The sequence below is a fragment of the Marmota marmota genome, unplaced genomic scaffold (assembly GCF_001458135.2).
Source record: "Marmota marmota marmota unplaced genomic scaffold, marMar, whole genome shotgun sequence".
NCBI classification, from domain to species: domain Eukaryota; kingdom Metazoa; phylum Chordata; class Mammalia; order Rodentia; family Sciuridae; genus Marmota; species Marmota marmota.
Window position 1 is genome coordinate 7227484 of NW_025999891.1, and position 10945 is coordinate 7238428.

Below are 10945 nucleotides of genomic sequence, written 5' to 3' on the forward strand. Positions count from 1 at the left end.
AACCTTCTCAGCCACTCTTGATGGAGTTGGCGCTTGGGATGGGATCTTTATCATCGCCGACCTGTCGTGGTTTAGGCATGACAGTGGCACTTGCCAGAGCTTATCTCACTACCCATACAGCAAATGGAGGAGGAAGCTGATCCTCAGAGAAGTTTTAAAGCTTGCCCAAGATGGCACAGTTGGTGAAGCTGGGATTTGGATGGAGATGTCAGGCTGCAGAAACCAGGCTTCATCCCCAGCACATCTCAGACTCCATTGCTAGACCCAGCCTCAGCAGGCCGAACCCCAGAGTGGAAAGGTCCAGTCGAGGGAAGGCAGTAGAGAGGTAGCCCATTCCTATTCAGCAGGGATCCTGCATTGTCTAAATCTCTCGAGTTCCCTTCTGCCTCTGAGCCTTTGCCTAGTGTCTCCTGCCCACAGCTTTTAACTTTTTCTCTAAGGGCTTCAGCCAAAGTTCAGTGCAACTCAGCCAGACCTAGGTGTGTCCTCCTCATGAGCCCCCAGCACCCGGCACAGTGCCTAGCTATCATGGGCACACACAGAATGCTCAGGCAGTGATAGACTCAGGCCAGAGAGCCAAGCCTTCTTCCTGCTGTACCTTAATACCTCCCCCCTCTAAGGTTAGTAGCTAGGAATGATTTGGTGCCCACCCATCACTTTATATTTGGCCTATTTTAAACTGGATATAATTCCTTGTGAAAAGAAGCCACAAAGGTCTGAATTACATTCAAGACAAATGGCCCATAAAGGCGATAAGTTAGCCAAATGAGCATGGAGTAGGGAACAGCTTCAAGGAGGCAAGGCATTCAGATTCCTCTCCCAAAGCATCCCTCATAGCCATTATCAGGGTGTGGACTCTTTAAAATTCACAAATGAAAAGCCAGCCCAGCAGCTCTGCTCAGACGTGAATGAGATTCAACAGTGGGGTGTGCTTGGGGGCTTAGTGGCAACCAGAGAACATTAGGCATGCATTTCCCATATGCTGTGATTCAGGGGTCACATCCTTAGGCCACGGGGATGTCTTCAAGGCTGATGCTGTGGTGGCTTTTGATGTGCACAGGTCTTCTCGAAATCTCTACATGCATAAAATAATTTTATGAAATCATATTTTCAAGCTTTTCTGTTCATAGTCATTTTCTGCTCTCTCATTCACTTTGCCATCTGTGAGAACCCACTAGCTCACAAGCTGCAGCAGGTGCCAAAGGTTTAAAAAAAAATGAAGGGAGAAAAAAACATGAAATTGATCAAATCCTATCTTTTTCTTTCTTTTTTTCCCCCCTCTCTCTATAAATTGAAAAATGACAGTCTTTATGTCATTTTAGGAGAAGAAATCTTGGTAGTTCTTTGTGATACTGGTGGGTTTTATTAGAGGATTGTTTAGCACTTTCGAGACCAGGGAGTCTTTGGTTAGCATCAATAGATCCCTAGAGGATCACAGATAGTCTCTGTGGTTCTAAAACCCTCTTAAAATTGTCTGCAATTTTTTTTTGTACATCTACATGACCACGTGCATTTTTTTCTGGGGTGGGGAGTTCATAGCTTTCATCTTTTTAAAAAAGAGTCAGTGATCCCAACAAAATCAAGAATCACTGTCTTACAGGGAGAAAGCTGATGAAGGGAGAAAATGTTTTATGCACCTCATCTCATTTAATTCTCATAGTTACCCTGAAAACCAACATCATCATATGCATTTTAAAAATTTTTTACGTATATTTTTAGTTGTTGATGGACCTTTATTTTATTCATTTTTTTATATGTGGTGCTGAGAATCGAACCCAGGCCTCACACATGCTAGGCAAGCGCTCTACCACTGAGCCACAGCCCCAGCCCCCATCGTACACATTTTATAGATAGGGAAACAGGGGCTCTGAGCAATAAATCAAGGATTTGCTCACATACCCAACTCTTGTTCCCAACTTAGTCTCGTGGAATGTTAGAGTTGGGAAGCATAAGCCAAAAGGGTTATCTGTCCCTTTTCCATTTCTCCCCTTTTATAGAGGAGGAAATGGAGGCCCAGAGAAATGAAGGGGACTGCCCAGAGTCATGGGGTCAGCTGACAGAAGAAACAGGTTAAAAAGCTCAGTCTTTTGATTCTCCGTGTAAAGTCTTTGCCACCCTCTTATTTTCCTCTTGAAAACTGAGCATGGGTTTTATTAAGTGCTGAACTGAATTATTAAGAGATTCTCCTCTTCCTACCTGTCCTATTTCCTCTTCCTTCCTAGCAGGTTTGGGTATGACTGTCCTGTTTCATGTCCTGCAAAATACTCCACCTGTTAGCCTTAGGAATATGTAAACTCATGCACAAAAAATTCCATGTTCTGAGAGGCAAGAGTCTGAAGTGAGTGGGAAGAAAGCCATTAGCTCAATAAATTCAGTCCCCCTTGAGAAATGTCTTCATAGACCCTTGGGGAGCAGGGGAAGGACTTTGAAGGACGTGAGCCATGATACCTTCTCAGAAGGTGACCAGGCCCTTCCTCCTTCATCACCTGACTACCTCTTGGTGGTCATTAGGATGATTTCCCCTTTTGATTCTTTGCTTGGGTTCCCCTGGGCCTACGTACCGTCCCCTGAATTGTGCCTTCTCCAGCCCTCTGGGAATTGCAGATGCCTCTTCCACACCCCCTCATCTGGGAACTGGATTCATCTTTTGCAGTCATCTGTATACTTGTCCGTATTATGAATCCCTTGAGGACACATGCCTGGCACATATCAGTTGAGTTGAATGAATGGCGGACCTGTGTCCTTCTTGCATTAGACCCTCCTTTGTCCCCTTGATCCTTCCCATCTCTGCCAGGAAGCTCATTCTGTGCAGCCTGGGGTCTGTTCTGGCTGAGTATGGGTCAGGGCTGGCTGCACCCCCTCCTGCAGAAGGAAATTCCTTGCCCTTTCTGATTCCTCTTTCTTCTCGGTTCCTGGGGGACACTCATTGATGGGGACCTCATGGAGGTCCTGTCCCATGCAGAATAAATGAGTCAAAATCTCTGAGCTGTGAAGGAAGCAGCAACCGGGTTTCTCCTTGGCCTCTTGGCCTCCGAGAGAACACAGGACCTGCCAAACTCACACCTGTGGGCCGGGCCTGTGTCTGGCTGCCTCCTTGCCTGCTCACATCAGGAGCCTTTCTCCAGATACCCTCTGGGTCCTCTGATCTTCTCCTCATTAGCGCCTGCAGCTCCACGCACTTCTTCCCAGGCATGTTCATGGTTAAAACTTTCACAAAAATAGCTTCAAGCTGAGAAGAAGAAAATAAAAGGACTGTGGTTTCTCTTTGCCAAAAACAACAAAGCAACAGCCTGGAAGCCACCAGCTCAGTCCCCAGGCATCACTACTCACATTCCTTTTGCTGTTCTTAGCTGCAGCAAGCCGCATGGATTCTGCTCCTGAGGTCGTGGGTCACTCCCTAATTAATTTATGTGACTCTCTGATTCCCACTGAGAATCCAGCCTTGTGGTTTGGACTGTGGTTGTTCCCAATTCTCGGACTTTGTGTCATCATTTGGGTCACTCCTGTCCACCCAGTCTCTCCTGATCTTCGATAAAGAATGATTACATAGATGTTTACTTGTTTGAAACAATAATACAAAACCCCACCAGCCTCTGAAATTTGTGTGTTTTGTTAACAATCAATAATCAGTAGCTGGCTATTGATTTGCCTTTTTGAATTTCATATATATATATATATTTTTTTCCTTTGAAAATTTAAGTAATTATATAGACCTAGTCTAAGTGAACAAAGCCAGATTCCCCAAATCGAAAGGGGTACCTAGATATGTGAACCCTGAAGCAGTCTAAATGTAGGTTTGAATATTCTTTCCTCCATCAACAAATTGATCTCCCTTTCCGTTTTTTTTTTTTTTCCTGAAAGGAAGCCAGAAATCCAATGAAGCAGTTCAAATTGCAACTTAAGCTATAGATTTTAAAAAATTTATGAAGCTGTAAACTGGAACAAGGCAGAAGCATCAAATAGACTCCCGACTATCCAAATAGACATTTCGCTTGGTTCCAGTCCCTGATGGGAACAGTCTGAGTCCACCCTTCAGACCCTTCTGTCCTGCATCTGATAGTTCAGTCACTAGCAGAATATTTGCAAGCCTGATGTCATGAGGAGTAAGTTTGTCTCAGAAGAGGGACTTCCATGCCTCGGCAAAGTCTGGAAGAATAATAATAACTTTTAGTCCCCCTTAAGTCTACAAAAAGGTCTACGAAAGGAATTGTGAGCCAGGAACTTAGAGGTATAGCTTGGGCACAGACACTAACTTGCTGGGTGACCTTAGGTCAGTCTCTCCCCTGCCCTCTTGGGTATGCTCAGAGTACATTGGACTATAGGATCCAAAAGGCCTGTGATAGGCAGAACCAGGGCCCCAAGGATGCCCTTGTCCTAATCCCCAGAACCTGTGCATAAGTTATCTTACATGGTAAAAGAGATTTTGAAGATGTGATTAAGCTAATAGCCTTGCAATGGTGGAGATTATCCTGGATTATCTGGTGGCCTGATGTAATCACGAGGATCCTCTAAAGAAAAAGCAGGAGTCAGAGGGAGATGTGGCTGTGGAAGTTCAGAGTTCTGTGATCTGAGGACTCAATCCATCATGGCTGGCTTTGTAGAGGGACGAAGAAAACATGAACCCAGGAATTCAGGTGGCCTCTAGAAGCTGAAAAAAGTAAGTAGATTCTTCCCTGGAACCTCCAGAAAGGAATTCAGTCTTGCTGACACCCAGGTTTTAGCCCGTGAGACTTGCGGCAGATTTCTAACCTACAGAACTGTGAGATAATACATTCGTTTTATTTATTTATTTATTTTTTTGGGGGGGGGTACCAGAGATTAAACTCAGGGGCACTAGACCACTGAGCCATATCCCCAGACATATTTTGGATTTTATTTAGAGACAGGGTCTTACTGAGTTCCTTAGTGCCTCACAGTTGCTGAGGCTGGCTTTGAACTCACGATCCTCCTGTCTCAGCCTCCCAAGCTGCTAGGATTACAGGCGTGCGACACCGTGCCTGGCCATTCATGTTATTTTAAACTGCTAAGTTAGTAGTAATTTGCAGCGATAGGAAAGGGCCTTGACCAGCTATAAATTAAAGCTCAGCTTCACTAGCAGCTTGAGTGACCCCAGCTGAGAGACTGCCCGGGGAAGCAGGTCAGGGGTATCTTTTACCTTCTGGGGTTCCCGTCACCGCCAACTCCTTGGCTATGTTTGTGTGTGAACATGACAGGTAGGTACAACTTGTCCAGTACTGGGTGCTGGAGATAGTACTGTCATAGCACTAGGAGTCTCAAGGGGTCGCGGGAGGTTGTCTGGTCCTGCATCTTCCCTTCACACAGGGAAGACTTTATCTTCATCCCCAAATTGAGGGAGCTGCGTCCAGAGAGGGTTGGGATCTCACTATTGTCAGAGAGCTGCTGAGAGAAGGCAGCCCAGGACTAGGGCTGCCAATTTCTGATGAGACTCTTTTCTACTCATCATGTTGGGGAAATAGCTTTCCTTGGTGTTAGTGGGTCATGGTGGGAGGGAAAGGCGATGAATAGGTAGCTACAGTGTAGATAGGATGCTGGAGGAAAGAGCAGGACCAGAACCCTGAGCCCCTGGTCTAGCGTTTCTATGCATCTATGCACAAGGGGGAAGACCCAGACATGTTAGCACATTAGACTTTCCCCCTCTGCTTTGGGGGAGACCCTGGTTGGAAGCGTTAGAGTTGGTAGTAGGAAGTCAAAGTCAAGGCCAAAGGAATGGAATCAGCAGGATGTCCTGAGGACAAGATTCCGCCTGAAAAAGAAAGTCTCATTTGCTAATAAAGGCTTAAAAGGGAACGTCCTTCTGTCCCCTCCAAGGCACCTTCTAACTGCCTTTCCTACCTGGTCACCCTCTCGGGAGTCATGAAACAGACGTGACGTCTGGAGGGATGAGGCAGTTCAGTTTGATGGTGTGGAAAGATGAGGTGGAGAGAGGGCCAGTAGGCTGGTGTGTGGTGGAGAGGCCACACTGGGGGCTTGTGTCCAGCTTGAATTGACAGACAGGATTGGGAGGAGTCAGGGCAGCAGACAGACTTCAGTGGGCCTAGAAGGCCATCTTTGTGATTCCGAGGTGTGGGCAGCTTTCTCAGCTGCCATCTCTTCATGCCACGCGGGGGGTGGGGGGGTAATGTCCTTCTAGACACAAGCTACAACCTGTCAGTGGGTCATGAAGTCCTTGACAAGGTTGTGCTCAACTTTTTCAAAACTTGAGAACAGGATCAAATATAGAGTGTACACGTTTTGTCAAGGGAAATGCTATTGCTTGAAACTTTACATACATATCCCTGGTCCGGGGCAGGTCTGAGCTTTTCCTTAGTGGCTGGGAAGAGACCTGGATGTGGAGAAAAGGCAGAAATGACACAGCCATTTCCACAAGACCAGCTTTTAATATGACCGTGATTTGAAGCACGAATAAATAAACTCCAAAAAAAAAAAAAAAAGAAAAAAACCAAACCAAACCTTACAACACCAAAACCAAAAAAAAAAAAAGCATAAAACAAAAAATCTCCAACAGACAAACAAAATAGCCCCCGCCCCCAACCCAAATAAAAAAACAAATCAGACTGTACAAGCTGTGTCACAGAGAGAGAAGAACGACGTGGCTCCATGGATGAATACTGGGGTCGCCCAGGACACTGTGCTACCTTCACAGGCGCTGGGGCGGGAGGGAGTTTGGCGCTGGTCACCTGAGGTGCCGGAGCCCCATGGGCCAGTCTGGGGGGAAAGGGGTTGTGGGCAGGTTAAGAACCTTCACGAACTACACAAGGATCGAACATAGTAGAGTCCTGCAGTTTCCCTCTCGACTGTGCAGTTTTAGTGCCAGAGTGGCCTCATGGTGGCTTTGGGGCTGGAATCTGGACCCACTGCACGGGCGGCAGAGCGGACACTGGAAACTGCATGGAGGAATATCATGTACAAGACAGATGTGAGGTGGCGCCGTGAGAAGTCTGAGCATGCAGGTGCTTTATACATCTGGCAGTGAGATGTGATGGCAGGTTGGTTCTCGGACAGTTCCAGAGTGTGACTCATCTCTCCTACGAGGGACGCACGGCGAGGCCCAGGGACGCTTCATGTCAGACGTGGCCGGAGTGAGGTTTGGCAGAAGTTTGCAATGTGTGCATAGGGGGCTCTTGCTTCTTCCCGTCATCAGGGGCCATCCCACCTGAGCTGGCTGTCCCCTGTCCTAGGTCTTGGGCCTTAAGGTCTGTTTGGAGGGTGCTGGCTTAGCCCGAGGGGTGTCAGCAGGCAATCTCTTCCAAGGTGCCCAAGGCTGTCTGCAGGGGCACGTTCACAGTGTGGCTGATGGTTTCGGAGTGGTTTGGCATCGTGTCGCAAGTGCTCTGCAGGGAAAGGGAAGGTGGGCGTTTGTCATTCACTCAGCAAACATTCACTGGGAGGCCAAGCCCTGCTGGAACCCCTGTAGGTCAGAACCGGAGCTGATCAGAGCTTTAGGGCAAAGCTGACCGCAGGGAAAAGCAGCTGTGTGTGTCCCTGAGGAGTGTGGAGTTGAGATGGCTCTGAATCGTTGGGTGGTTCTCGGGCTTCAGTATGCAGGAGGCTGGGAGACTGGCCAGGAGGCTGTGCCAGGAATTTGGGGGAGATTTGATGGGGACAGAGCTGGGGGAGGAGAAGTGGGATGAAGGGAGGCCACGAGGCTAAGACATTCTGAAGGCAGGAGGGGAGGTGGGCTGGGGAGGTAAGCACCACTTGCTGGGAAGGTACTCTCCACTAGGTGCTGTGCTGATCCATTGATAGGCATGACCTCACTTAATCCCCATGACAACACTCTGAGGTCCTATGTTGTTACACAGATGCTCATGGAGGTTAAGAACCTTGCCCCCTAGAGCACAGCTAGGAGGAGGGACCTGGGATTCAGCCAGACCCGCTGAGACCAGAGCCTGGGGCCCTTCCACCCTGCTCTCCCCTTCGGTGGAGGCCATCCTCCATTCAGCAGAAGCTGCAGAAGTCCAAAGAACTAGAGCAAGACTCTTAGCCTGGGAGATGGGCAGAGAGACACTGTCTGGAACAGAAATGGGAGCCCAGATAGAAGTGTCTCAGGTCCATTTGGGACTGGTTGACTTCAAGGGATGGTGGGCTTTCAAGGCATGAGGTTGTCCCAGGGCTGGAAGTGCTGATTGGGGTGCCAACACCGGGTTTGAAAAGCTAGAACTATTTGTGTATGTCAATCAACCTGAGCCCAGGAGTGGACTAGGTTTGGGAGAATGATGGCTGGAGGGAAGAGGCAGAGTAGGGCAGTGTGGATGGAGGTCCTTGGAGTTTAGCTCTGACACTCAAAAGCTATGTGACTCTGGCCTCCGTAGCCTCAAACACTAGAAGGAGATAAAGATAGATCTTCCTCTAGGGTGACTGTGAGGCTGCAGTGACATGGTGCACATCGTCACTCAGCACAGTGGCCAACATGTGCCAGGCATACGGTTGTCCTTAGCTATAGTGGGTATGCTTGCTACCAACTTCACCAGGGCCCAAGCTTTGTCCCCTTCAAATGGGATGGGTGCCAGTGACATTCTGCTTGCATTTTGCCAGCTTTGGGGAATAAGGCAGTAAACCTACATAGATCATCTCTTGCCTTCCCCAGGCTGTGAAGTGAGGGGAGGAGCTGTCTGGACCATGAAGAACCTATCCTGGAATCATTTCCTGGAATTAGCTGCATTCATGGCTCACCATTGACCTTTGGGATGAGGTTTGGTTGGAGTGTCCTTGGATTTGGGGACTGACAGGTTATCATAAGCCGCAGAAGGTGTGCAGTGAATCACATCCATCCTGCCCAGCCCCAGGATCTGGCTTCCCTTCACCCACCTACTCCACGGGATCCCTGAAACTTCCAACCCAGGAAGTTGCACTTACCACATTCTCATCATGGCTCCCTTCGTCCTCCTCTTTGCCAAGCAGGTCTAATAGCTTCTCTTTGATCAGCTGCAAGAAAAGCAGGAAGGAGATCGTTAGGCCAGGAGGATGGTGCAAAAAGGCTCCCTCCGTTGGGCTCCACTGGGGAGCTGCAGAGGCAGCAACCATCTGGTTGTGGTGTGGACACTGCATGGCAAGAACCAGGCCTGCAGGCCCGGACAGCTTTAGAAGCCCATCTGTCTCCACCTGGCTTTGGCCAACATGGCATTTTTATTTTTGCAGGAGAGAAAGAGTGGGAGGGTCCTGTCTTGGAGTGTGGAGACCCCTTTCTGTTCTGGATGGAGAGTGTCGATAAGCAGAAGGTGCTGGTAGGACTGGCTCCGTATTAGTCCCCAAGAGCGGCCTGGGACCCCCTTTTAAGACGGGGCCTGGGAGACAAGGTCATTCTTTACTTTCTGGCCTGACAACTCCACAATTCACAAAATGAGGGCACACTTGCCTTCCTAATGTTTTATTCCTAGCAATAAAGGGAAGTTCTTAAATACATTAGAGGATGTAATTCAATTGCTCTAACTTTGTATAGCTTTTCATAAGAATTAATAAACAAAGAATAAAATCTAGCCATGGGACCTTATTTAGGTTGGGTTCATCATTCTGAGAGGCTTGAGAGACTCCAGAGGACCTCTGTCATGGGGCTCCATGGCTCCCCATGATTCCCAGCGTTGCTGGCCATGAACAGCCAGCCTTCAGAGGGAGGCAGAACGCTGCTGTGTGGGCATTTGCTGGCATAGGATCAAGAGGTCCGGAGGGACTTTTGCAGGTCTGGGCATGCCTTAGAACTTCTGGGACCATTGCCTGTTTCAGGGGGTCAACTGGAGGGGTGAAGGGCACTTCCCACCTCACAGCCAGGGAACTGGGGGTCTGCAAGTGAACACCTGGGACAGACTCATCGGTAGACTGTGCTTCCTGCTGCTGGTGAGTCGCTAACTCCACGCTGCTCCTCAGGTGGCTGGCTGAGCCTCTCAGGCTCTTTGGCCAAGTTAATCCTCTGCAGAAAAGTCTAGAAGCTTGCTCCCCACTGGCCTGGATCTGGGGGAGCTGCCAGAGCTGACGAGTTCCAGGCACTCTGGAAGCCCGAGGAGCCTTCTGCTGTTTGAGGAGATTTCTGAGGCCTTGTTCTAGCTGCCTCATGAGGGAGCCATCTCCCTACACTGGAGGCAGCTGGTGCTTGGGGATTGATGAGGACTGCTGGGAAATGCCCCTTCCCTAAGACTGGCCAGACCACAGAGGACACCGTCCAGGGGATGGGCTATTCAGAGGGTAGGCTTGTGCATGGTGTGTGTGTGTGTCTGTCTGTCTGCCTGCGCGTGCATATGTGTGAATGTGTGTGGTGTGTGTATGTTTGAGTGTGATGCGTGTGAGTGTGATGTGTTGTGTGGTTGTATGTTGTGAGTGTCAGTGTGTGTTGATGTGGATACATCCATGCTACGAAGCCCCCACCACCAGCCTTGTTGTAGGAGGTAGACAGGGCTGGCCTCCCACCCTTCCTGCTCCTTCTCTACAGGTAGACAGCCCATCACTCTTCGGGCCCCTGAGGATAGGACCATGGCTTCCATTTCTCTCCCACCACCCCTCCTTAAGATTGCCCTCCCCAATACCTCCCCCCCCGCCCCGCATGCCTAGGGATTGCTGTCTCCATGCTTCAGCTTCCTTCATTTGTCCAAGGAGATATAGGATATTAATAGCACCTACTTCACAGGGGTACTGTGAAGATTGGATGAATTGATACAGGAAAGTGCTTTGCCCATGCCTGACATGCAGTGAGGACTCCTTAGCTATCTAACACTTAGCACAGCAATGAAATACACAAGCATTGGGTCTGTGGTTGGCTGGGAGCTCTGTGAGCCTCAGTTCCTTCCTACAACCTACTTTAGGGTCAATGTGAGACCCAAGTAAAGCAATGTATGAAGAGAAGAGCACTCAATGGAGTACTAGATTTCCCAGCAGCTGTTTTGCATTATTACATCAGCCTGGAGGGATGGACCTAACCCCAAGGAGAGCGTCCATA

At 48.8% G+C, this 10945-nt stretch overlaps 1 protein-coding gene across 1 annotated transcript in view; it reads right to left on the bottom strand.

Annotated features, from left to right (window-relative positions):
* Nucleotides 1-6378: 6378 nt before the first annotated feature.
* Nucleotides 6379-10945, bottom strand: part of Asic2 (acid sensing ion channel subunit 2) — a 1061443-nt gene continuing 1056876 nt past the window's right edge. Inside the window, exons 9-10 of the mRNA XM_015501193.2 lie at nt 8878-8946; nt 6379-7352 (exon numbers count right to left, since the gene is read on the bottom strand). Coding sequence (XP_015356679.1) covers nt 7251-7352; nt 8878-8946 — 171 coding nt within the window. The 3' untranslated portion in view covers nt 6379-7250. The remainder of the gene's footprint in view (nt 7353-8877; nt 8947-10945) is intronic.